Raw genomic sequence first — 26,138 nt, 5'->3', positions numbered from 1 at the left:
TTGATTCACCACCAAATTGTTTTCTTCTGAAGTTACATGTAAGCACCCAAAACCATCCGTGTCGGACTTTTACCCCCCTCCCCATTGATTGTTAGGTTGCAGTTCTCTTTTTGCAGATGGGGATTTCTGGGCAATATTGTCAACAATGATCTAAAAGTATAGTTTTTCTCTATGATATATTTGTAGACATTAATCCATCACATACAGTTATAACCTACAATTTTTATTTGTTTTATTTCAATCTTTTATAAAAGATCATGTACATGATAATTGCGATAAATTTGTTGGTTTCAGGGTGAACCTATTCAAACAATTTAGCTGACAGCTTGTCACAAAATAGCAAAAAAGCAATTTTAATTGTATCCCTTTATTTTCTAAATCTAATGAATGGACTAAAAAATGTGACATGTTTATAGGCTTTGGCAAAGTGACTTGGAATCCACAGTTTTCGTAAACATTTTTTATACAATTGCAATGTTAAAAAAACGAAAAACTTCCAAATCAGAATTTACTGTGATTACATTCCCCCCCCCCTCTCTCTCTCTCTCTCTCTCTCTCTCTCTCTCTCTCTCCATACATAGAGAGAGACAGACAGACAGGTAGAAAGACAGGGCTAGAGATGAGATAGATAGATAGATAGATAGATAGATAGATAGATAGGTAGGTAGATAGGTAGATGGGTAGATAGATAGATGGGTAAATAGATAGATAGATTCATAGATGGGTAGATAGATATATGGCCTTTGGAGATATATATATATATATATATATATATATATATATATATATCTCCAAAGGCTTGGCACTCACCTTTCCATGTACAGAGACAATTTTGCACCCTGGTTCTAACCATGTTAAATAGATATAATAGATGGTATTTTTTATTGTATGTTAGCAAAAAAATAACACACTGCCCCGATCGACGTTTCAACCCCAAAACGGGTCTTTCTCAAGATCAACAAGTGAAAAAACTATACAGTCAATATATACAATATAAAATAAAGGGACTTACCAATCCAAGTGAAGCTCCTGTGTGTACCCAAACCCGGAAGTATTGATGCGGGACACGTGACCCGCTGTGACGTAAAGGCGTGTAACGCCGTTCTGCGTGTAGTCGGTTGCTAATAAAGGTGTAAACAACCAACGAGTGAATGCTCAATACTATGTATAATCATGATGTGCATACATGCATAAGATCTCTATCTACATGTAAAATAATAACAAGAATATGGAGGACTGAATAAATGTCATAATAAATAAAGAAATAAAGATAGACTCAGACTAGAATAGTGACATATGCCACCTCAATAGATGGGAATAAAAAGAGGTGAGAAATGTGGTGAGCACACAGTGACGAATAAGATACGGTGGTGTGAGTGAAAAACAAGGAAAAACAAGAACTGCTATTCCATCATGCAGAGGCAGTAGTTAAACAAAATATATATGGGTCATCTGAAGCAGATGAGCAATACTCCTGCTAATACACCAGTCCTCTGCTATCCAAAGTAACAAAGAAATACTGTATAATACAAAATATAAATAATATTACTATGCAATAAATGCAAAGGGCAGGTTTCTGAAACATGTGTATACATGTAGAAACTGAGCACAACTGGTATTGGAACTACATGGTGTCAGAAGTGTTTTAAACTCTCTAGTTGAAAAAATGATGATAGAACTAGAGAACAGAGGTCACATGTAGGCAAGAGCCTATGAATTAAGGAGGAACTACGAAATGTGACTCCGAAACAATAATACATAAAAAGCTATTCGATGTAAATGAACAGAAAGTACAAATGTTGCCAAAATTACTTCCCGTGATCGAGATCGGGGATTATCAAAAGGAGGAACTTAGTTAGTTCATGGTGAACGATATGTAAAACAATTGTCTAAGGACTAAATACATAAAGTTAATTAGGTAAGCCTACCAAGGAAACAGTCACTCCAGTGTATGTGTGGACTTAATATTAAGATTAAGAGTGGCCTTTTTAGAGCACATTTTAGAGTGGCCTTTTATTGTGGCCAGCCTAAGGCACACCTGTGCAATAATCATGCTGTCTAATCAGCATCTTGATATGCCACACCAGTGAGATGGATGGATTATCTCTGCAAAGGAGAAGTGCTCACTAACACAGATTTAGACAGGTTTGTGAACAGTATTTGAGAGAAATAGGCCTGTTGTGTACATAAAAAAAGATCTTTGAGTTCAGCTCATGAAAAATGGGGGCAAAAACAAAAGTGTTGCGTTTATAATTTTGTTCAGTGTATATATATATATATATATATATATATCCAACGATAAAGTGGAGCACTCAGAAGGACTTAGTAATAGTGGATTTATTGGTAAAAAATAGTTTTACATCAGCATGTAAATCCTGTGATTCGACGTTTCGACCCCTCAGGGTCTTGAAAAAGACCCTGAGGGGTCGAAACGTCGAATCACAGGATTTACATGCTGATGTAAAACAATTTTTTACCAATAAATCCACTATTACTAAGTCCTTCTGAGTGCTCCACTTTATCGTTGGATATATATGGGACGTCGGAGGCACCAAAGGCAAGATATATCTACATACCATTCAGGGGTGAGTGCCTAAATCATTATTTTGTTTATATATATAAATATATATATATATATATATATATATATATGTATGTGTGTGTCATTATATGAATACATTGAAAAAAGTTTGAATCAGCACTAGTGATTTCACAATCAACTGTAAAGGCATTATTGATAATACTAAACTCTAAAGGCTAAACTTTAAAATTGTGGACCTTTGGTGCATTGGTTTGAAAACCAATATTTTACCTAACATTTTAAAGTGCAGCCAATAAAATAACATGTTTTTCTGATTTCTCTTTCATAATATGTTGCCTTATCTCAAACTGACTCTACAGTTAATATTGCTCCGTCGTTCCGCTTTCACAGCCCCTATCACATGTACATGTATACCACTAAACACATTGCACTCTTTTTCAAGCCAGTGCAGCATACACATATAATGTATACCCTATATTTTGACAATCTGTAAAAGTCCTCTATATACAATATTTTTATAAAATATATTTAAATTTTTAAAGCTTGAAGTGTACTGGTTATGGTAGCATAACTACATGTTCCTATCATATATATATGTATAACACGGAAGTGGATAGAAAACTTTTCACACAGATGGGGTACGTTATACATTTAGTTTCACTGTATATATAGGCATTTTTTGACACTGTTATTATCTTGATAAAGGCCCTGAAGGGTCGAAACGTTGATGTAGAGGTGGTGATTTTTTGATAATATAAATTTGAAATTCCCAGAGAGTGCTCCTGTCTTCAATTTTTGGTTTATATATATATATATATATATATATATATATATATATATATATATATATATATATATATATATAATATTCTATGCAGGATAAATATAGATATCCTAAATATGTTGTATACATTTTATTTACCCTATACATTTTTGTCACTAGGATTTGTGAGTCATTGAGAAGCTAATGAAAGTTCCTCTATAGATGGCAGCCAGAAATTGTCTTCTGTGTACTATTCATTCTGTGTATGGCTATAGCTCCGTAGGGTATTATTTATGACAGTTCTATTCATAGTATAATCCAATATAGCTAATGCATTGGTTTTTCTATGGTCATGCTGATACCTGACCCATTATATTATGAATATAAAATACAAGTTGTGGTGCCATATTACTATTTTAAGGGACATATGTAAAAAAGACAGACTGTGTGTCTCCATTTTAGTTTGTACACATATATCTTATATGTTTGTGATATATAAAATCTTGCTTAATATTCTTGCTTATTGTGACAAAATAAAAGTGATGCCCTAGAAGCCCAGTTATCTGATTTAAAACCTTGGTCTTGGTAGTATTTTAGATTTCCTATTTGTAATATTAAGAAGGAAACTGTCTATTCTCTAGAACAGTAGTTCCCAAACAATGCATCATGGCCCATCAACAATCCAGGATTTATATATTTTCCTGTTTTATTCGAATGGAGATACTGACAATACCTGGACTGTTGGAGGGTCCTGAGGACTGGTCTTGGAAACACTGCTGTAAAAAAAATACCCCATTCAATACAACAATGAATGCAACGTATAACTTGCAAGAGCCTTTTGGTCATGTGATTATCCTTTTGCGTAAAGATTTAGCAACTGACATCGCAATCCAGCTCAATGCTGGCACGGTCAGGGCACATATTGCATTAGAAGAGGAGAAACACACACTATTTCTGGTTCTCCACCTCCACATACCAGGGGCAATTTCTAGAAATGATGGATAGGGAGCCACGATGGAGACACTTAGTTCCAGGAAAGAGTTAAGTACATATTTTTCATTTCTTAATTATATTTTATTGTTCAGAACTCACAAACACATATTTGGAAATTGTAGAGGATAAGATAATTAAACAAAGAGAAGTGATAATTCCTCTTTAAAGGAGAGAGCAGATGTGGATTACGAAAAAAAAGCACTTTCATCTGAATTTTGACTATACTGAACGATTGCAATCTAAAACCTTAATAGCTCTCTATAACATAACCCGCCATGCTTATTTGACAAGATGTCCTGTGGAGAATTCCGACCGTCTTAGATCTTGTCGATTATTGTGTTTTAAATCAGTTCTTGTTCTTGTCTTCATCTGTTTCTATTTAATTCTCAGTGGCAAAGGTCGGACGCATAGGTCTCTAACTACCTGACTTCTCTTATTGCCATTATTAATCATCTGCAAATATTCTCGTAATGGTGCAAAGATACAAATGTCATCTACTGCTTCTGCAAATACAAATGTGCAACTCTTGATCTTGATGTTTTGAACTACTACTAAACATTCATGCTCAGACTTGATTTATCTAGACTACTGTTTAGTAGGTCTGTCATTTAACTTAGTAACTTACCTTAACATCTGACCGTACATTCTTATCAAACATAACCTATTTAGCTTTATTAATTTAGTATGGAAAGAAGAATATTGTGTATTCCTTTCTACTGACAGAACTATTTATCCTATCTATTTGGTATTTCTAAATTGGAAAGGTTGGGTCCTCAGAAGTATGTTTTATTATTAACGTTTGTTGCACTTCTGCTGTCTTGAATAGTCATCCAATGGTATTCTAGTTAAAGAGAGACATTGGAAGTATCTATTCCAAAAAGACTTGGTGTTCATCTGGCATTCTTATCATTGCAGTTCTGTCACATTTCATGGGTTAAAATTTGAGGACAACAACCTTTGTCACATATGTTACCTGCAACATCTCAATTCACAGGTGGTAAGATGTGGAGCAGGGCTAGTAACCCTACCTATACTTTTCAGATTCACATGGTGTGAGAGAGTAAGGAGATACGGATTACTGTGGGTGTACACAGATTGTTATTTTGATTTTCATGTGAGACACTGTCAGGAATTTATTTATCTTTACCATTTCTCTGTTGCAGTTCATCACTAGTAGGTGAGAGAGATAGGTAGACAGACAGAGATCTGAGTGTGCACAAACAAACAGACAAGTATGTGACTATGTGCATGTGTGTGTGTGTGTGTGTGTGTGTGCTTTTGTGCATGTGTGTCAGAAGAATGTCTAATCTGGCAAAGTTTATTTTAAGAGGGTCTAAATAATTTTTAATGTGTGACATGACCTTTGTACTTTATACTATCTTTCTGAACAATGTAGAAAAGTATTTTAGATTGTGTTTTAATTCTTGCAAATTACTTGCCAGAGGAACACTAGAAGCATCTAAACAGTAAGTAATTGCTTATGATAATGAGTGCAAACTAATTTACTGGAGTATGTTAATATTCACTACACACTTTTAAAAGGACGACTGTTCCCAGAATACAACTATCTTATTTAAATTCAGTCTTTAAATTGCATTGTTACAACAAAGAGAACAATTATACAACAAATTCCATGGAAATAAAACCATATTAAAGGAAATAGAAATCTATATCGTGGCTGCAACACATTAATAGAATAAGGCAAGAGGGAAAAAAGACTCTTGTTAACTATATGAGAACTAGTGGGATACAATCTCTGTAGTACTCAAAGGCATTAAACACAACATTCTAAGAGCAGACACAACAATATTTCAATATTGCGTTTGCAACTTAACTTGGACTCATACATTATAAATTTTTGGATGTTACAGTCACAGGCTTCAAGGATCCAGACTGATCCTGTCTGTAAATAATTTGTTATATTTATCTGAGCATCATGAAATAGTTAGGTGTTTTGTACTAATGATATACCTTTCTCAAATGAGTGCTTGTCAATTCTGATTAATGATATCAAGTGCCACAGAGTTTGGTGTTAATTTCCCAACAGTATGACTATTGCAATCATTACGCTTTATATGAAATTATACCTTTACCCAATAGAATGTGAATTATTATACATAGATTAATGCACCTTAATGACTGAATAGAAAATAAACCTTATCTATCTTATACAGTTCCAAAATAGCAAAGTAATATCAGTAATGTAACGTAAAGTCAATAAAGCATTTTTACCTTCAAAGTTTATTATCTACCTAAGGCAGTACATCTGAATTCTCTTGCTTAAGCCTCTAATATTACTAGTATTAATATTGTTCAAGAAAAGGTCAAGTAATGTAATCAAATAACAATAGTTTAAAATGAACGGAAACAAAAACTCAATTTCTTGAACAACTTGGTACATGGTCTTAACACTGAATACGGCCATCTGGGCAGTGTATTCAGACACAGCCACTGTTTGTGTACAAACACACGTGCACATTCAACAGGCAATCTCCTACCCAACAAGGTCATTCGCTGCTTCAAAATGAATAAGACCGGGCTGTGAATCAAATCATAAAGAGGGTTATTGATTTAATATCATAATACGATTTTCGATTAATAAGCAGAGTTGGGTTAGTGACTGGCCTAGTTTTTTAACCCCTTAACGACCGCTGACGGTTCAGGACCGTCAGCGGTAAAACGTGCGTTTGGACCGCTGACGGTCCTGAACCGTCATAACGGTTTTGGGCTACTTACCTGATCGCCGTCGGTCCCACGGCGGCGATCAGTGCTCCACCCGGTCCAGGGGGGTTGCCTGTCTGCCCAGGCAGTCCCCCCTCGGCAGATCAGGACCCCACGGCCATGTGATCACTCGATCACATGACCGCAATAGGTGTCCATGTGTCTGCCTGCAGGGGGACTGTCTGTGCTGACAGGCAGTCTCCCTGCAAGTGAAAAATCCAAAATAAAGTGAAAAAAAAAATCTGTGTAAAAAAAAAAAAAATAATATGTGTATATATATGCTATATATACATGTATTATATCTATATATACCTATATATAATATATGTATATATATCATATATATAATGTCACACTAAGTGTATTTTTATATTTATATATACGTATATAATTATAAAAATACACTTATATTTAAATTACACACGAATATATACAATATATATAATAACTATATATATGGTATATATATATTATTATAAAATACAAATAATATGTTAATAAAAATAAATAACAAAAAAGAAAAATAATTTTTAATAATTAAAAAAAAATTATATATATATATTCAGTTTTATTCTAACAGTATTTTGATATTGATATATATATATTTATATCAAAATATACTTAGAATGTAATGATATATATATCTATGTATAAATAAATAAATAAAAATAATACGAAATATACATATGTCCACATACATAATTACATAAATAATTTCATAAATATACACGTAGACGTCAAATATATAAATATGTATATATATTAAAATTCTACGTGCATATTTATGTAATATTTTTACCTAATTAAGTAATTTTAATGATTGCAATTTGAGGGACCTGCCTGCCAACCCAGGCCAAAAGTCCAGATAATTTAATTTGCTAGCACTGTGTTTAACCCTGTAACTTTCTATGACACCCTAAATCCTGTACATGGGGGTACTGTTTTACTCGGGAGACTTCGCTGAACACAAATATTAGTGTTTCAAAACAGTAAAACATATCACAGCGATGATATTGTCAGTGAAAGTTAAGTTTTTTGCATTTTTCACACACAAACAGCTCTTTCACTGAGGATATTATTGCTGTGATATATTTTACTGTTCTGATACACTAATATTTGTGTTCAGCGAAGTCTCCTGAGTATAACAGTACCCCACATGTAGAGGTTTTATAGTGTTTGTGAAAGTTACAGGGTCAAATATAAGGCTTGATTTTACTTTTTTTTTTTTTATTGAAATTTGTCAGATTGGTTAGGTTGCCTTTGAGAGCGTATGGTAGCCAAGGAATGAGAATTAGCCCCATGATGGCATACCATTTGCGAAAGAAGACAACCCAAGGTATTGCAAATGGGGTATGTTCAGCTTTTTTTAGTAGCCACTTAGTCACAAACACCGGCCAAAGTTAGCGTTTTTTGCATTTTTAACACACAAACAAATATAAATGCTAACTTTGGCCAGTGTTTGTGACTAGGTGGCTACTAAAAAAAACTGGACATACCCCATTTTGAATACCCTGGGTTGTCTACTTTAAAAAATATGTACATGTTAGGTGTGTTTCGGGGATTTATGACAGATAACGGTGTAACAATGTCACTATTGATACATTTAAAATATATATATATTGAAACAGCAATTTCCTACTTGTATTTATAGGCCTATAACTTGCAAAAAAAAGCAATAAAGCATGTAAACACTGGGTGTTTTTAAACTCGGGACAAAATTTTGAATCTATTTAGCAGTTTTTTTCATTAGCTTTTGTAGATAAGTAAAAGATTTTTCAAGTAAAAGTCCAAAAACATGTTTTTTTTTTTATTTTTCACCATATTTTATTATTTTTTTTAAATACAATATATGACATAATATATATACTGGTATGTAAAGAAAGCCCTTCTTGTCGTGAAAAAAACAGTATATAACTTGTATGGGAACCGTAAATGAGAGAGCGGAAAATTACAGCTAAACACAAACACCACAAAAGTGTTAAAACTGCTCTGGTCCTTAACGTACAAACATCGCAAAAACAGGCCGGTCCTGAAGGGGTTAAGATACTTGTGACTTTGAAAAAAATTCATATATTATTATTAATATAGTTTATTTATAATGGGTCAATGTATTATGCCCTTCTATATTATACAATGGGTATGTGAAGTACACACAAAATTATAATAAAACAAGTTTGGCTTAGGAACAGGGGGTTATGAGGGTCCTGCTTAAATTTAGTTATAGGTCAGAGGAAGTGGGAAGTGCCAGCACTGAAAAAGGTGCACTAACAATACAAGATATGCAAACTTTACAAGACAATTAGAATGTAATATGGCCAATTCATATGAATTCTTAAATATTTACATTGATAGCATTTATTACAGTTCTTGACACTAGATAAAGTTCTATGGGTTTGAGCAAGGACGTTGCATATCAAGCCTTTAGGAATCCAGTAAGGGAGAGTTTTGAGTTTAAGTTTGAAAAAACAAACAAAAAAACAGACACACTTTTTCCCCCAATAACGTAATCATTGACAGTACTGGAGAGTCACTTTGAGATATACTTTCTTAAAGAATAACCAACAAATATCATGTTACAATAGTTGAATTGTCTGTTTTAAAAAACAATAAAAGTAGGATCAGTACGAACTCCTTAAGTTAGTAAAATAGACCAACAAAGAGAATGAATGCACAGATAAAGTAACGTTCTCTGATCTAGATAAGACAGTAGCTATGGAGATAGTGATATGCTGTATGTGCATGCAGTGGGAAAACTGAAAGTATCTTTGTTCTGAATGGTTTATATTTCAGTTTGAGATTTTAATGGAATCCCAGCGAAAGGAAATTCAAAGAATGACTTTATACTGTGCAGGCTTTTACAATGTATGTAGCAAAACAGCTTTGAATCTTTTAGTGCTGGAAAGTCATCGATTTTATTTAGAACCATGGATCACACACTTTCCGAGGTACATCGGGCTAAACAATTTATGTCACCTGATAGAAGTCAAATGGCAGAACACTTAATCGTCTATATTTTTTCTGTTGTTTTCCTAAATTGAATCACTGTGCTTTGTTGTAAAGTTTTAACTTTCAAGCGATGAAGAACAATATAGTTAATGCCAAATGAGAAAGCTGCCTACCTTTTGTATACCAGACTGCACTATGAAATCAGTTGTCACTTAATCATAGAACAATAATTGTCTACCCTCTGCCACTGAAGCAATCAGTCTGTGAATGTCATAGAAGCTAACAGAGAGAAAAGAAGAGACGCTCACCGTGCAAGTAATCAAGAAATATAGGAACAATGCTAATTTCATGTTTACACCGAAAATACTCCAATGCCTGAACTTTACTGATGAAGGTTCTGTAGGAGTGACATCAAATATCCAGCTGTAAAAGTAACTTTAAAAAATTCTAAATTGAGTGAGGATAGTAGCTAAAGTCATCTGTTCATGCAGAGATTGTAATGCAGCAGATTTGCCAGCTCTTTGTACAGTTTGGTAGAAAAGAAAAATCACAGTGAGGTGCCTAATGCTAATTTAGACTCTTTGGTAGCTCGGTTAATGCTGAGAATACCAATGACTTCCAATTAGTGCCAGTGAATGAATTGTGGCCAAGGCATTTCCCCCCTTTGTAATAAAGCTCTCTATTTTACACTTAAAAAAAAACAAAAAACAAATATATAATATATACCGTATATACTCGAGTATAAGCTGAGTTTTTCGGCACATTTTTTTTCCCGGCTTATACTCGAGTCAATTGTCTGTATTATGGCAAAAAAAATATTACAATTATAATAATTAAAAAAATAATAATAAAAATGCCCACCCCCCCACCAAGGCTCTGCATCACACACTGCATTAATACACACACACTGCACTCATACACACACACTGCACTCATACATACACACTGCATTCATACACACACACTGCACTCATACACACACTGCATTCATACACACACACCCCACTCATACACACACACACTGCATTCATACACGCACTGCATTCATTATATACACACACTGTAAATAAATATTCAATTAACATAATTTTTTTAGGATCTAATTTTATTTAGAAACTTACCAGTAGCTGCTGCATTTCCCACCCTAGTCTTATACTCGAGTCAATAAGTTTTCCCAGTTTTTTTGGGTAAAATTAGGGGCCTCGGCTTATATTCGGGTCGGCTTATACTCGAGTATATACGGTAGTTAATTTTATCCATCGGAACGAGAACAATTGGATTAATCTGTGCTATTACCAATTTGAAGTAGACTGTGCATGTTTATTTTCATAGCACATTGTATTTATGTATTTAAATACATATATGGATTTAAAGAGACACTATAATTTCCAGAACCACTACAGCATTACGTAGTTGTTCTAGTATCTATATCCTGTCCCTGCAGGCTTTTCAATGTAAGCATTGCCTTTTTAGAGAAAAGGTAGAGGAATGAATAAGATGGTGCAAAATTGATTTTAAAGTGCAAGTGCAACTATACAATTACCTACTTTGCCACTAATTAATACATGCAGCAACTACAAATAAACCCCCGTGAAACACAGATTCCCAACAAACAACCCATAAATTGGTGCATAAGATCAATTAAAATAGTGCACAATTATCTTGCAATATATCTCTCGCCAATAAAAACATTGAATAAACAACCACATTGGTGTGCCATATCAATTAAAACAGTGTACAATTATTATAATATATATCATGCTAATAAATGCCAATTAAGGTACATAAGTGACGACTAATTATTCATACTTAGATTATTTGAGTGCAAAAAAAAAATCACCCAACATTATAATAAGTGATTTTCCTGCAAACAAACATTACTAACATCATTGAGCATTATTCATTCGATGATCAAAGACAGTCCTAGTGCAAAACTGTCATATATCAAAAACTAACATAGCATTTTAATAAATAAAACTCACAAACATAGATTGGTTTTAGTATCACTCCCAACTGAAGGGCTCATGAAGGATTAGCTCCTTTTGAATATGTTTAAATTGCTGCCTAGTAACACCTCAAGTGGAAGTCACTCAGATGGCCACTAGAGGTGCTTCCTCAGTCAGTGCTGCACAGTGTGTAGCACCTACGTCCATCGTCTCCACACTCTGCATGAAGGCACTGAATGTTCCCCATAGAAATACTTTGATTCATGCATCTCTGCGATGAAATGTTGATTGGTGCAGCATGCATTTTAGGAAAGCATAGGATTGGCTAAGATCATCAAGATGGATGAGATCATCAAGTTTGATGAGATCATCAAGTTTAATGAGATTATCAAGATTGATGAGATTTTCAAGATTGTTGATCTCTGCCATCGAGGCGGGGTCAGGCGAGACCAGCACAGCATTGGAAAAAAGGTAAGTAAAATATATTTTAACTCTACAGAGAGGGGTGCCCAAAACATTTATTCCAGCACTATGGTGTTAACAATACTTGTTTGTATAATTATTATTATTTTATTATTATATAGCACCAGCAAATGCCATAGCGCTGTACAATGGGTGGACTAACAGACAAGTAATTGTAACCAGACAAATGGACGAACAGGAACAGATGGGTTGAGGCCCTGCTCAGTGCGCTTACATGCTAGAGGGAATGGGGTATAGTGACACAAAGGGTATAAGTATGGGTAATGAAATAGGTTGCTAGAAAAGTATTCACTGAGAACTTAGATTATTTTTGACAGTTGCAGGAGAGGAGTCCTTGGAGGGTTGGGGGGAATGAAAACCTGCTAACAGTTTAAATGATATGCTTTTCTGAAGAAGTGTGTTTTCAAAGATTTTTTGAAGGAGTGGAGACTGGGTGAAAGACTAACAGAGAAGGGAAGGGAGTTACACAGAAAAGGTGCATTGCTGGAGAAGCCTTGGAGGTGAGCATCAGATGTGGGAGTACAGACAGAGGATAGATGTAGGTCTTCGGCAGAGCGCAAGGGCCTCAACGGGACATACTTGTGTATTAGGGAGGATAGGTAGGTTGGAGCAGCATTGTGCAGGGACTTGTAAGCAAGCACCAGAATCTTAAATTGAGCCCTATATCTAACTGGAAGCCAATGTAGGGACTGACAGAAGGGGTAGGCGTGAGAAGTGCGGGCGGACTGGAAAATGAGCCTCGCCACCACATTTATTATAGATTGCAGCGTTGCAATCTAGGAAACATGTAAAACCACTGAGAAGGGGATTACAGTAGTCAAGGCTAGAAAGAACAATGCCATGGTCCAGCACCTTAGCTGAATCTGGTGTTTATTAGGGGCAGATGCGAGATAGGTTTTTGAGATGGAAGCGGCAGGATTTGGTAATCGACTGGACATAAGGGGTGAAGAAGAGGTCGGAGTCAAAGAGGACACCTAGGTAGCGAGCCTGCGAGGTAGAGGTAATGGTGGTGCCGTTGACTTGGAGGGAGGGAGACACGGGAGTAGTAACACTTGAGGGAGGAAAGACCAGAAGTTCTGTTTTGGACAGGTTGAGTTTAAGGAAGTGAGCAGCCATCCAGTTGAAAATTGCGGAGAGGCAGTCAGACACACGAGTCAAGAAGGGCAGAGAGAGATCAGGAGAGGACAGGTAGATTTGTGTGTCATCTGCATATAAATGATAATGGAAGCCAAAGGAGCTGATGAGTTTACCAAGGGAGGCAGTGTAGACTGAGAACAATAGGAGACCAAGGACAGATGCTTGGGGAATGTCAAAAGAGAGGTTGGGGAGAAGAGGCAGAGCCAGAGAAAGAAACACTTAAAAAGTGCTAGGAGAGGTAGGAGGAGCACCAGGAGAGAGCAGTATCTCATAGACCGTGATTACAGAGAATGAGAAGAAGCTGTTGATGATCAACAGTGTGAAAGGCAGCAGAAAGATCAAGGATAATTAGGATAGAATATTCGTAGAATAGAGTATTCATAAAACTATAGTGTTCCTTTAATTATCACTGGGTATAGAATTCTACATGTCTCTTCCCGGACCAGTGGTCACTGCTCAGAAACAGAGTTTATGGATCTACAATGAGCAACATTATTTGCTCTCTTTTACTACAAATATTTAGCTACAGCTTGTAAAAAAATTGACAAAATAGCAAGTTCTTGTCTTTTGCATCAGTAACATTTGTGCCTCCTAGGTTGGTGCCCACATTGTTAGTACAATAAACCTGAATGCTCTCCTAGATTGTTTCCTCCACTCCTTTAAGGTTTGGTGCAATCGTATGCATTCAATAACTTTCAGCAGAGTTTATAATTTTATGCAATAGGCACTTTGATGCTCATCCAAGGCAAAGAAATTGATCAGTGATAATTAATGATACAAATGTATGTTTATTTTTTCTTCTACACTTCTCATTGCTATTTCTTCATGAAATATGTTCCTGTTTTGAATGGGATTTTTACGAGGTCTTTATATAAGTGCTTTTTGAGTCAGTAATATGCTATCCGTACTGAGTAAAATAACATTGCTTTACACTTGTCATAAACTTCTCTCACAAGACATGTTTTACAAGATTGATTGAACAATCAAGGAAACAACTTTTTTTTTATTATGGCACAGACAACTTTGGCAATGAAAGTATGTTAAGATGATCACAAATGGCATCATATCATTACTGGCATTGAAGAATCTGACATTTCAATGGACACATCCATTTCCTCGTTTCCTGTTTCAAATAATACAAAACTGATTTATATTCCAATCTAAGTGCTTTAGATGTGGTAAAGGCTTATTTTACCCCTTCTAAGGACTACTAAATGTGTTGCAATTTGTCTGTTTTTATTTATTCCTCATACATTTGCTAGGAATACCATATGATCTATGATTATATTTTATCATGTTTTTTAGAAATGGTAGCCTGTCATTTGCTCAAAATCTATTTACGAATTTTAAAACCAGTTGAGATGTGTCTGAGAGATGTAAAACTTCTCTCTTCCACTATTGACAGTTTTAATTTTGATTTCGATCTTCATTTTATCAGCAGCTTCCTTATCTGTCAGTGAGGAAGGTGAGATTAACATTTTGTACATAATGAAAACCATGACTTAGGCAAATGATTCAACATTTTGTGCTATGTTTTATAACAGTCTTAGATTTGAAATGTGCCATTGCCAGCATATTTTCAGGATGTGCAGAGAAAAATGGATCGATGAGATAATTAATCAATGATCAGTTAATTGAGTGTCATTTCACAGTGCAGTATTCTAGGATGACAAATAATAGGCTTCGATGAAAACTAAATGGAATGGATGTTTAATTGATGATATTTTAAACCAGCACACTTTGACATAGGGGCATCTGCATCATATTAATCCAATGCATTGCTCGCCTTAAGGGTAGCTAATTTCTAAAAGCTTGACATTTATTACATTAAAAACAGCATAAAAAAGATATACGAGGAGCTTTGGAAATACTCATGGTAATTTTGGGGGATTTCGGAAGATTTGAATCTAAGATTTGACTGTAGAAGGTTAAAAATATTTCCGGTCCATTGAACAACATGAGATAGCATTTTTGCTCAAAACACCTTCATTTTTCAGAGCAAAGAGAAACTGTAATATCTGAATGTATAACACTTTAATTTGTATGTCTCACTACAATGACATACATATTAAAATTGTGAGAAAGGATCCAAAGTTATTTGCTTCTTGGATTTCATGCTCCGAACAACAGGTACATTACATCTGTTTATTATTTATGACTCTGCTAAAGGTCTGTTTTATAATAGCCTTGTTTCTTAAAGAAGCATACATTTAGTCTGTCAGTCTTTTGTAATAGTCTAATGTAATAATATTTGCTAATAATTACAGCATAATACAATATTGCACTTGTTTATGTTTGTTTTGGGTGACTGTGTTTGTGTGTGTGTGTGTGTATGCGTGTAACAAAGTTGCACTGATACAAGTTTAACATCAAATATGACCTTTGCGTTCATTAAAGAGAAAAAAATGCCCCATATGTTATGAGAGTGAAATAAATCAAATATATACACAATAGTCATTTATTCAATATAGTAATTTGAGCTATTCTTATGTAGCATACAAATGAGTTTCTGTCCTGATCATAACAGGTTGTCAAATATATACATATCTCAAATACATCAAGATTTACACTACTACTGTTAGATACACAGTAAAATATCACACTACTTAAGGTCAATGGTATTAAGAAGATTAATGATCTGCCCTCGATGTCTGGAAAATTAGCTCATTTAGATTCTGTCCAACTCTGTAAGACAGTGAAGTGACTAAGTTGGCCAATTAGCTATCATAATGCAGACGTATATTTTATTACTACAATGTCAACTACTTTTTTTATATTTTTTAAAGGTGACAATGTTGTAATAAAATAAATAAAGGGAACTTTGTGAAAGTTATTTCCATACTTTAATAGAGCACTCTATATATTTTATATAATGTGCTGTTTATATCTGTCTAGAATAAGATGAAATTAATGGACTTTATTTTGTAGACTTGGACTACATCAATATTAATTCTTCCATGCGGTCTATGTCTTCCTTGATAATTAGGTGTCTTACAGATGGATTAAGAAGATGACTATGCATACTTCATAAATGATTCAATGTGTATTAAGTGGTTAACATAAGAAATAGTTTTATGAACTCTACTGAATGCAGTTATGTTGTATGAATATAAAACACTAGTTTTAGAGTGGAAATGGAAATGTGTGGGAGACACTGTCAGAGTTAGTTATGTATTAACATTTAATCTATGCATAGACTCACTAGGATAAATATACGTTAACAGTTGTAGTCACCGGAAATTGTCTTTAGTCTGGCATGTGCACATGTGCTTAATTCCCCAATACTAACAGCAATGTCTCACAAAGGTTTAGATGGAGCTAACCACTAGACAACAGGTGAATTTCAACTTTACATTATTTAAGAGAGAAGTGGTTCTCACACCTCCAATGCCAATACCAGCCGAAGAGAGTCATAGACTCAAAATGTAATATTGAAGCAAGGATTGATCTATATATTTACTCCATAGTAAAGTGGAAAATGAATTATTTACGTAGAAAGTGATATAATGTTATATTTGTATGAAAGGGGTGCATGAAAGCAAATGTAATTCTAGAGCATACTGTATCATTGATTCGGATACCAATGGCCCACCAATATTCTGTCGTAAAGAATTAAGCACATCGACATCTCTGTGAACTCTCACAAGTCTGTCTCACATCTTTTATAACCACTGAGATGTCAAAATGTTGCTGGATTTTCAAGATTCCAATAAATGATTGTTCAGACTGATTAAATGCTTTAATTAGTTCAGTCTGAAGGAAGGTTGTAATAGCATATATGGTATTGAACGATGAACACACAATTGTTTACAGTTTTTGGGGTTGCTTTTGTTAAATGAAATGTATGTTAACACAGTTCCCCATGACCTGGTATAAGAGAAGCATAAAGACTCTACAGAATGATAACATACGATATATATAAGTAACACTTTCCTATTTATAAATGTAATGTACTTTTTTAGTATACTTTTTTATCCACATTCATGAGATCTTGCCAAAGGTGAATATTCCCCGGTTCAATAAAAAAAAACAAAAAAGAGAGAAAAGTCTTTTTTGAACTAGGGGAGAAAAATTCTCCATAAGATCTTATAGCCACTAGGGCCTGTAGCAAAAATTCCTCCAATCAGATAATTCTAGATATCATCAAACACTTAGACTGTCAGATACTATGACTGCCCTGTAAGGTTTTTTCTTCGAAATACAAGGCACCTGTACAGAATGCTTATTTTTTTTATGGATCCCACAGAGATTTTACAAGTTTACAATTAGATTTATAAATAAAAACTCACTTTATATTGTAACCATTATATATATTTTTTAAGGCAGGAGGCATATTTTAATTTACACTATATAAATGTAGAAAGAAAAAAAAATCAATTTTGTGCATACTCCATTTTAAAGATGGTGAATACATAAAAAGGCAACTGTTTATGTGGCAAAGGGTTTAAAGGTGTAAAATATAAATACATAAAATGTTCTTCATCTCTGTAACATTTATTTTAGGTTCTACAAAGTTCAAGCAGTATTTGATGTAGACTTTCCATTATTTAACATTTGTTCATACTTTATTCTTCTCTCATATATTCCTGATATAATTCTAATTGTATTACACAATATTGTTGGCACATATTTTAATACATACTGTTTTTGGTTTTATTTTTATCAGACAAAGTAACTGTCCTTTTTTTTTTTACTTCCAAAATAGAAAAAGTGATATATTTCCTTTTTTATACCTTATATATAGCTAAATATATTAGCATATATTTTCCTGCAATTACTAAAATGACTAAATAATTTTACACCTCATTTAACAATTCTACACCCAGTTTATTAGTGTTAATAATTAGCATAAATGATTGTTAAAATTCATTTGCAGCCAAAATAAAAGGATCATAATAATAGCAATGTGTTTTTTTTCCTGATGTCACACTTCTTAAAGTGAGAAGTTAGTTTTAGCAAAACAGTAAAGTATCCAGAAATATTCGAGCTTCTACCAGTACTCATAGGATCAAGATTTAACGTTTAAACGTCTAGAAAACAATATAATCAAATATAGTCAACTAAATTATAAATTCTATTTTGACATTCATCATAGATTCATTTGCTACCTTTAATAGATATATTTATAATCTCTTGAACAAGTGTATGTGTTTAATAAAACAACATTTCTTATCTCTTATTTCTGCTAAAACCACATTTTCAGGCAGAAAATTCCACATGCTTATTGTTCTAACTGTAAAAAACCCTTTCCGTTGTCATTTTTCCAGTCTAAATTAGTGACCATGTGTCCTATGTATAGCACTGTTTGTGAATAGACTAGGGGTTGTAGAATCTCAGTTAAACCTTACATATAATCTGAGTGTGTCAACAATAGAAATCAAAGGAGCTCAATGGAATTCAAAGGAACTTAAACATCAAAACAACCATAGCTTAATAAAGCAGTTTGGGTGTACAGATCATGATCCTCCAGTTGCACTGCTCAATTTTCTGCCATTTTGAATTTAAACCACTTTTGTTTCTGTTTATGCTGCCCTAGCCACACCTCCCCTCGCCATGACTCATACAGCTTACAAGAAAAAACATTGTTTCATTTTCAATCAGATCTAACAGTACAATGTGTTTTATTAGAAGTTTTTATCTCCTATTCTGTTAATGGAACTATAATCCAATACTTGAGATTCCTGCAGGCTCTGGGTGGCTATCAACAGATCAGATAAGAAATTCAGACATTAAACACATTATATTACAGTTTTGTGAGATGTCACTGCGACTGTATAAACAACATGATTGAATTCCTAAGAGGCAGAGAATTGAGCAGTAAGACTTGAGGTGCATACGCTATACACCAACACCACTTCATTAAGCTAAAGATATTTTGTTGCTTAGAGTGTCCTTTTCATTAAAAAAATGTACCATTCATTTAAATCCTTTAAATCAAATATAATACTTTGCTGTACATCTGATAAGGGTCAGGACGATGAGTTTGAAGGAGGGAAATGGGGAATGATGAAATGGATTAATTCGATGGAATATGTTAAACTGACCAAGGGACTGAAGTCATTAGATTGGATAAGATAGACTAAATAAGGACTGATTTATATAAGATCAAGGACTGTTTTTATGAACATGTAAGTTTTCAGGAGTTTGTTTTGTGGAAGTGGTTGGTAGCTGATCGGATGTAAACAGTGAGCTTTCTCCACTGAAATGTGAAGACTAAGAATGAGAAAAATCTTGAATAGACACATTGAGTAAAGGCTGAGTAGTGGCTGTGGAGGTGAATTGACACAGTGACTGAGTTTAGATATATGGGAAATGAGTGAGCAAAAGTAAGGAGGTGTTTTGTTGTTAAGGGATTTATACATCTGGTTGAAGACTTTTAAAATAATATGCTTACATATTTAAAGCTTGTGGAGTTTTGCACAACAGGGAAACATGGGAGGCTGGTTTGTTGGAGAACAAAGGGAGAACATAACATTTATGGGAAGTTGGATGATCAAATGTTGAGGACGGTCAAAGAATTACAGAAGTTAAGCAAAGTGATAAGATGGGGATAAGCCTTTTTTTGCAGCAGAAACAGTTATGCACAGAGGATTCTTTTTGCATATTAAATAGATAAAAGTAGCACATGTGATTGATGATGTGGTATAAAGTAAGACGGGGTGTCTTTTGCTATGTCTCTTCTAGTTGATAGTAGAAACTAGGGGTATATTTAATTTAATTTTTAGCACCATAAAAGAGAATAGCCAAACTATTATGACCCTACTTCTGGTCCTACTAAGGATATGATTTAGGCTTTATGGTACTGTTCAGTTTTAATTTATTTTACAAGCAAAACACTAATTTAACTGATATGTTGGTCTGATAAACTACATACCAAAGGTGGCATATTTATAAAGAGCAATTTTAGGACAAAGTGATAGACATAGACCCATCACTATAGAAAAAAATGGAATTTCTTGTTAACAAATGTTGTTTTTACCGATTTTCTTATTTCACTTAGCATAGTCTAATCTTCTACTTGTTAACTAAAAAAACACACTTTTTTTTCTCTCTGCAGCTGGCACAACATACATTTTTACCAAAGGAGGTGGACAGATCACATATACATGGCCCCCTAACGACCGGCCTAGTACACGTGCTGATAGACTGGCTATAGGGTTTAGCACAGTACAGAAAGAAGCCGTCTTGGTTCGAGTAGACAGCTCCAGTGGACTTGGAGATTACTTAGAGCTACATATTGTAAGTATTGCTTTCTTATCTTTTAATGATGCTCCATACCTGGGGCAATGAACCTTTTACTCCAGGATTTTATGTATGTCTTTTATTTCTCTTGAATGTACTTATGCACTTTTAAATTACACCTCTTTTTTTAAGAAAAGTTATGATCTTTATTCTAAAAAAAATAATTTGAGGACATATCAACATCTCCATTGTATAAAATGTCTGCCTTATATTAATTTCACACCTGATCCAAAATATCAAACTTTTTTGGGTGTATCCAAATTAAGATAAATATTATGCATGATGGCTACATCAGTAAAAATCCATTTTTTTCTAGAACCACAGACTACACTAGACACCCAAGAACTTTTTGAAAGTGCTGATATTCTTCAGAATAATCACCCTTAAGTAGACCATTCCAACACTGACTTATTTCCAGTAAACTTAAAATCTAGTTGAGTACTAAAATGTATTTATAATGATAAATGTTATACCACAAAAAGAGTAGTGTTTATGTCATGGCAATCAATAAAAATTGTATTCAAGTGAAAACGTACTAAAATGATAATCATCTTCACTTATCTTAAATACCATAAAATACTATTAAACTGGCACTAGTAGGTGCCTAGAAGGCATTCTATATTGTTTTATTGATTTATTTATTTTGAACTCTTATCTCATGTTGATGAAGGATTTAATAAGGTGGTTCAACTGAAAACCCAGTTTGATTTGGCACGAAATTCAGTATATAACGTGAACATTATGCTGATAATTCATTTATAGTATAACAAATAAATTTGTCAAAGCAGTAGATTTAGTAATGACTATAATAAGAAAAGTTACCCTGACATACAGAGCCCATTTGATACAATAGTACAATTAAAAAGGAAAAAGGTAGGACAGGCATAACGAAAGTATAGAGTGTATAGCAGACACTTAGCCAGATTGTGGATATTGTTGCTATATGAGTTTTGTAGTTAATGAATGGTTAGTAAGACTTATTTTTAAGATATAGCATCTGAGATTATGGGGATACAAGTTCCAGAGTTATGGAAATGGTTTGCAGAGATCTTAATGAGGATGCCTTAGATACATTTTGGATATGATGGGTCTATAGGAGTTGGAATTTGGTCAATTAAGAGAGACTTAGGTAATGAAAGAAACCAAAAATTTAAATGTAAGGGGGATTTTGTAAGTGAAGATTTTTAGTTTGATTGGTTTTATTGTTTGGATGGGGAGCCAATACAGTTTTACCTTGTGGATCACCAGAAGAGTAACAGTGTATATAGCATTCTGTAAAGGATAGAATTAGGTCAAACTTTCCAGAAAACACAAAAGTAATTGAAATATAGCATGTGTCAGTAGGTCACGCAAACAGGTTTATTAAACTAGATAATGTTTTCATTGGTCTATATATTAAGAAACAAATCAGGTGTATGTACTTCAATAAACCTTTATAGAGCTGGTAGACCACATCTCAGTCAAGCAAATATAATATTTTTTTATTATATGTTATCGTTATTCTTTTGCTAGATGTGCTTTGTTAGTAATGTTGTACAATTCAACAATTTAATAGCATTAAAATATTAGCAGTAGGAATTCTGAGACTAATGCAGATTTATTGAATGTTGTAAATGTAAAGGTTATTTATATACATAATGAACCCTTTGAATAGAAGTTGCACAGAACAGGTTTGATTAAACCACAGCCATGCATTAAGTTATTTGGAATAATAATTTACTGTGTTGTGTACAGTTTATATAAGCATGCTATTAACAATGGGTAATAATGGAAAGCTTGTAGGGTCGCATTACGATAAACCTTCACAAAGTTTAGTTTTGGATCTCCAATCTTGCATAGCCCTATGACTATCTGACTACACCACTACACCTTGGTAATTTTTAACCCTAAAATATCTAATGACGTACTGCATTGTGTGCTGTAAAAGGATTTTCCTATTGCCTGGTCATTAAAGCGTTAAAGGAACACTATAGCATCATATATGTCCCCCCTTGAGGAGTAAAAAAGTTGATTTACTTACCATTTCTCCCTTACCATGGTGCTCTCGGCATGGCCGGCCCTACCTCTCCTGACTGAGATCATCAATCTTGATAATCACCTACAGGAAAGCATTGGGAGGCTTGTGCTCATGTGCACCAAAATCCCCCGCTGCACCAATGAAATGACCTCTATGAGACCATCTGATTGAAATAGCCAAGTTTAACTTGCATATTTTATTGCCTCCAATGGCTGTCAGTGTGACAGTCACTAGAAGCATTTTACCACTGCAATGTCAACATTCCTATAGCACAGGGGTCCCCAACCCAGTCCTCAAGTACCCCCCACCAGTCCAGTATTTAGGGATTGCCCTGTTGTGTCTTAAGTGTTTTTTTTTTCTTTTTTCTTAAAACACCTTAGACACAAATGGGTAATCCCTAAATCCTGGACTGTTAGGGGGTACTTGAGGACTGTGTTGGGAACCACTGCTATAGAACAACAATGTTTTCAGTTGTTCTAAAGAAAACATAATGGACATGACCCCGAGACCACTTCATTGAGATGAAGTGGTCTGGGTGTCTATAGTAATCCTTTATCTATCTAAACCTCACTAAAATTACAGTCTAGGATAACACTAGAGCATAAGCTACCTAGTTGCTAGAAGTGTTACTTAGTACCACCGAAACCATCATACCATAGTTGTTGTTTAATGTTGACTATATATAAAAAATAGTTCAAGGGTCACTCAACTCTCAAGGGTCACTCAAATATATATTTTTCATTTAAAAATCACTGTTTAGTAGATATACACACAATTAAATATACATGCATTTAACTATGGATTTTTCATTGTGGGTATATCTAAAAGCAGCTTACAAAATATGTAGATCTTTTGTCTGCAGCCTATGCAAGCCCTCCCCTTTTTCCCCGGCCCAGACTTTTTGTGGCTATCCAATCACAGACTTCCCATCCATGTAGCTCAATGAGAAGTAATTGCAAGACAGGTGGTTTGAGAAATTGCTTCCCTCTTCAGGCCTCCAAACAGTCACAGTTTTAGTGGAACATTCATGATTTTGAGGTCGTGTCCCACTGCCCCACTGCCCTACTGCCCCACCGTCCCACTTCAGTTTGTTGGTGTCCCACACAGCACAGCGCAAGCTCATCAATAGTAGGTGCTAGAACCATGCAGGTAGCTCTCCAGTAGTGCTCCATGCATGGTTCTGTAGGCTGGTGTCCAGCCGAAGAACCTCTCAGCAGGCCAGTCCAATGATTTTTAACAGTGATGCTGGTTATGTCACTGGTGATGCCTCCTCAGGCCACAGCCTGCCCCTTCGCTGAGTCCATATGTCCCATCATTGGGAGGTATGCCTCTTGAGTTTAGCTTAATTTATAAAAATGCTATATTGCTCAAGTGTTTATGGAATTTGCAGAATAGCCCACAATTAATGTAAGGAACAGGGTGGAATGATTGCTTCTTGATCTGCAGAGAACTTGATTTCCAGATTTGCAGCAAAGTATGGCCATTTTGAGTCAAACATCTTTTCACTTGCTTTTAACTATTCTATATTTTTTTTATTTCTCATAATTTATAAATGATAACTTAGCTAGTTAATAAGCATATCATTTCTTGCTCAATAAAAAAACCCTCAAGATTCGGCTCCAATACATTAATGGTTAGCTTTGCTAGATTTCCACATTGCATGATGTATGTAACAAAGAAAGGGATTATTATGTTAACTATTGAGTAACATAAAGCACAGTCCATTTATAATGTTCATTTATAATATACCCAGCTATTAGCTTTATTCATTATGATGTCATTGTATTCCAGTAAGGAAGGCAATTTCCTTATTGAGTGATTTACAATTCATTGAAATGCTCACCGTTTCGTTAAGCAATGGTCTGTAGTAATGCCAGAGGTGGGCTTTAGAGGCTAGAGCCTCAAATCTAGCCCTGCATTTAAAGATTGATAATATTATTTAGCCTCAGATTCCTTCAGGGCCATGACTAAAGCGATCTACATAAGCTGCTCCTTCCACTCTGCATTACAGACCAGGAAAGCAGAGTCTGACACTGTTAGTCTGTCTCACGCAGTAAAGGTAAAATGGCAGGACAGAAAAGGAATGTCAGGAAATCACAGAGGGCCCGGGCCTGTAAAATGTTTTTGCACCTTCTCTTTCTACCAGAACTCCATCTTTTGCTAAAAAAAGCTCCCTCTTTTACTTTAAAACGCTCCTGCAAGCTGCAGGCTGTTGCCAGGAAGGAGAATTCTTAAGGCAGAGTTAGTCACAGCCACCAGGGAGATTACACCTTACATTATGATTAATAGATAACAAGGGAGGGCTGGCTACTTTTGGCCTGGGGGACAAGAACGCATGATTGGCCTTGTTTTTGCACACAAAATGACCTGCACAGCATGACGGAGAATTCACAGAGTTGTGTGCGTACCCGTGACTCTGCTGTCACCGATAATGGCATAAATGACTCATCTCACCCTGCAGTCACTTATAAATACCTCCAGGTTCATCATTTATACTCATCATAGACTGGCACCCTGTACAACTTTAGGTGCTGCAGTTCACTGTCTGTTCAGGAACACTGAAATTGTGGACCATCTGCCCATGCACAAAGCCATACAGTGCAGATAAAGCAAAGGCCCTGCAGCAACCAACAACCCCTGCATGCTAGTAGTCCACCCATACCCCACTGTTACCCTCCCATGATAGACAATCTCCGCCATGGTGGTGGTGGCTGGCTCTAACTCTGCATATCAATGACAGAGAAATCTCCCTCCTGGTTGCAGCTCAGTAAAAGTTATTAACCAGTTATATCCCTCTTCAAAATACTTATCTTGTAGTATGCAGCTGACGAGCTACCTCTGCCTAGTTGTTTCCACTGGAGCTTTTGCTATTCCCCTGAATAATGTTCTCATTCAAACCGTTAACCCATTCAGTGCCTGTGTCTACTTGTTCGTGTCTGCACATTACAGTACTACTGCATGCATTTCTGTATATTTTTCTATGTATACCTGCATCATTATGCCTGTGTGTTTTTATGACTGTGTGTATGTAATGGTGTCTGCATGGCATGAGCATGTATGTGTGTTTTCATATGGGTCACTATATGGGTCACTATATATTTGTATTTCTGTTTCAGGTACTGACTATTTGAGTGCTTCTGTATGTGGGTCTCAGTCGATTAGAGTTCCCATGTCGTCATATGATTGTGTCTGTTTGTGATGGTTTGTATGCCTGAGATATATATGGGTTCTACACATTCTTCTGCATTTGAGATTAAAATACATTTACGGGGTAGAGTCAGGGGAGTCCAGTGGCTGTATGGACCATCTCTACATTCTGTCAGGGAATGGTGTTTGGGCTGCCTAAAA

General features: G+C 34.9%; 1 protein-coding gene across 22 annotated transcripts in view; it reads left to right on the top strand.

Annotated features, from left to right (window-relative positions):
• Window positions 1–26,138, top strand: part of NRXN1 (neurexin 1) — a 1,100,495-nt gene that overhangs the window by 828,142 nt on the left and 246,215 nt on the right. For all 22 annotated transcript variants that reach the window (XM_063443956.1, XM_063443955.1, XM_063443963.1 and 19 more), the window contains one exon: window positions 20,589–20,770. In XM_063443956.1, the coding sequence (XP_063300026.1) occupies window positions 20,589–20,770 (182 nt within the window). The remainder of the gene's footprint in view (window positions 1–20,588; window positions 20,771–26,138) is intronic.

Source organism: Pelobates fuscus, chromosome 2 (assembly GCF_036172605.1).
Source record: "Pelobates fuscus isolate aPelFus1 chromosome 2, aPelFus1.pri, whole genome shotgun sequence".
Lineage (NCBI taxonomy): Eukaryota > Metazoa > Chordata > Amphibia > Anura > Pelobatidae > Pelobates > Pelobates fuscus.
Note: the sequence above shows the minus strand (reverse complement) of the source record. Positions and strands in the feature narration are given on the sequence as shown.